The sequence below is a fragment of the Aplysia californica genome, unplaced genomic scaffold (genome assembly GCF_000002075.1).
Source record: "Aplysia californica isolate F4 #8 unplaced genomic scaffold, AplCal3.0 scaffold00057, whole genome shotgun sequence".
NCBI classification, from domain to species: Eukaryota; Metazoa; Mollusca; class Gastropoda; order Aplysiida; family Aplysiidae; genus Aplysia; species Aplysia californica.
The window spans coordinates 1914166-1916665 of record NW_004797327.1 but is presented as its reverse complement, the minus strand read 5'-3'; the positions used below and the strand labels follow the sequence as shown (position 1 = coordinate 1916665).

General features: G+C 41.3%; 1 protein-coding gene across 1 annotated transcript in view; it reads right to left on the bottom strand.

Moving 5' to 3' along the window:
- Positions 1-764, bottom strand: part of LOC100533313 (glutamate receptor subunit protein GluR2) — a gene marked incomplete at both ends in the record, with an annotated part of 127725 nt that extends 126961 nt beyond the window's left edge. The window contains 1 exon segment of the mRNA NM_001204611.1: positions 608-764. Within this exon segment, the coding sequence (NP_001191540.1) occupies positions 608-764 (157 nt within the window).
- Positions 765-2500: the final 1736 nt, after the last annotated feature.

Here is a 2500-nt window from a genome sequence, read left to right as displayed (position 1 = left end):
CTATAATGACAATAACATCTGAGTTAGGTCTTTTACCAACCCTGTCTAGATCCGTTCTGTACGGGATGGGCGCTATGGGAATTGTCTGTATTATTTACAATCAGATAGTAAGCAGACGTGTGAACAAAAGAGTTTATCTCTTAATAAATAAAGGAGTTTTAAGCATGAGTGATTGTCAGACAAAATTATCCCTTTACCCCCCCCCCCCCTCTAATAAGAAAACCTGAGAGCAACACCAAGGTCAAGTCACATTTAGATTATTTCGAGAAAATGAGCAAAAACTTCATTCGTGAAATACATGCATAGACTTCTTACTGGACTTAACATTATTGTTGCATTTAAGCTTCGCATCTTTGAACAAGAATCACTGGGCGTAGGAACAGAATAGCGCTTCACCACTGCAACTAGTAGATAGCCCTTGGTCGCCACTTTCGAATGATATGCAGAACTCTATTTTTAGGAAAACAAATGTGACCTAACTTTGATGTTGTTCTCAAGTCGTACCCCCCCCCCCTCTCCCCTGGCCTTTTACCACAAGACCCAAAAAACAGAAACGCAATATAAAAAAAGATAACACAGTAACCAAAGAGAAAAGAGTCCAACTCACTAGCGCGTATAAGGTCACAGTTGTTGTTGATGTTGGCGATGTACCAGGAGGGGGAGATGATGATGTGGTTGCTGCTCGTCTGCTCGCTGTTGTGGCGCGCGATCATCCGCTTCAGTATGGTGATGACGTCACGCTCGTCCACATCTACGATGATGCCTGGGAGGACGGAATGTTGGGGTAGTTAGTGAGAGTTTAGTTTAGGGAAATTTTGCAGAGGAACAGCCATACTACAAACATCTAACAGATGGCACATCACACAAGATTCATCGAACAACGAAACAGGCAGAATGACCACCGAAACAATCACCGACAAAACAAACACCTACTTATTCGTCAACACTTACGCACCACCTCACCCGAACACTAGGACAAGTTTTTACGAAGAGATACAAAGTACACTTAGCACATCCACACACAAACTCATACTAGCAGGAGACTTGAACATTACACTAAACGACAGAGACATAGTAGGAACAGAGATCGGAAAAGGGCGCCACGACAGAACAACACTACAACAAATAATCGACACACACAATCTAAAAGATAGCTATAGAGAAATTCATGCACACACCAACGATAAAACGCACAACACACCAGGGATAGACAGAGAGGCCAGGCTCGACGCAGTTAGGTCATATAAGTGCTGAAGTTTAGAGGTGCTACATCTACACGTACATAATATGTGTCACGACCTGACCTGGTGGAATCAGGCGCTCGACAATTTTTGAGCATGTGGAGTTTTTTAATATCATCTTAAAGCTGTTCAGTTGTCGTGCTATTGGTGAATAAAATTCCCTTCTATATTGAATAGAAGTCGAGATATTTGAGACTGAAGAAGGTGAGGTCGCCTGGTTTCAGAGGTAGAATTAGCGAGAAAATGGCCGCCAAAGTTTTGTTATTTCCATAGCTTGATAATCCGTGGAAACTGAAAACTGACATTTTTGCTTTTAATATAAACATTTTTCAGTAAAACCCACACGAAAATGTGTTCTTAATTGGACAACAATGGAGTTAAGCCAAAAAACAAAAATTCGATAAAAATTGCCAAACTGGCAGAAAAATAGCTGTTTCTTCAATTTCATTACTTTGACGAGCGCCTGATTACACCACGCAGCCTCACATTAAATAAAACCACACGCACAGGCATACAGACACAAATGATTTTTTTAAAATATACTCACATTCACACAAACTTGGACACACAAACAAATAAACATATCCAATATGCCGCCTGGGCCATAATGTTTGAGTGTTTTTTCTTAATTTATTTCCCAAGCCATCAAGCCTCCAGTCGTTCAGATGTCCTGGTTCTATAAGTCCCAATTTGGTGTCTTTGGGGTTTGTTTTTTTTCAAAATATATTTTTGTTTTTCCCCCCGTTAAATCTAGAGAATCGCTTGTATGTGTTCGAGTAGTATTTTATTGAAATTCAATAAATTATGAATACTTAGAAAAAAAAAAAAAGTTTACTGAAAAACAGATGCAATTTTTAAAAGACTGAAAGTTTTAATTATCCCTTGTAAAGTTTTGTTTTCTGGTATAAGTACATTTGAACAGCCTGCAGCAGATATTTATTTGTACTCTTCTAGTGCAGGGCACAATGTCAAGGGCACTGAGGGTCCTAATCTAGGTGTCTGTTACTGCAACACTCGGAGGCGCCAATTGCCCGGGGCGTTTTGTGGGTGTCTTTGTCTGTTACAGCACTGATTTGATTCCCGGGCCATAATTGCCCGGAGGCTGCCGGATTTGCCGGAGATTCTGATGTCTGTAACAGGTTCAGGGGAAGGGGGTAGGGGGTGGGGTGGGGTAAAGTAGAAAAGGGCGTGAGAGGGAGGGAATGGAATTCGGGTTCGGGTGTAAATGAAAGGGGAGAAGGGTGAGAGGGTGTGAACGG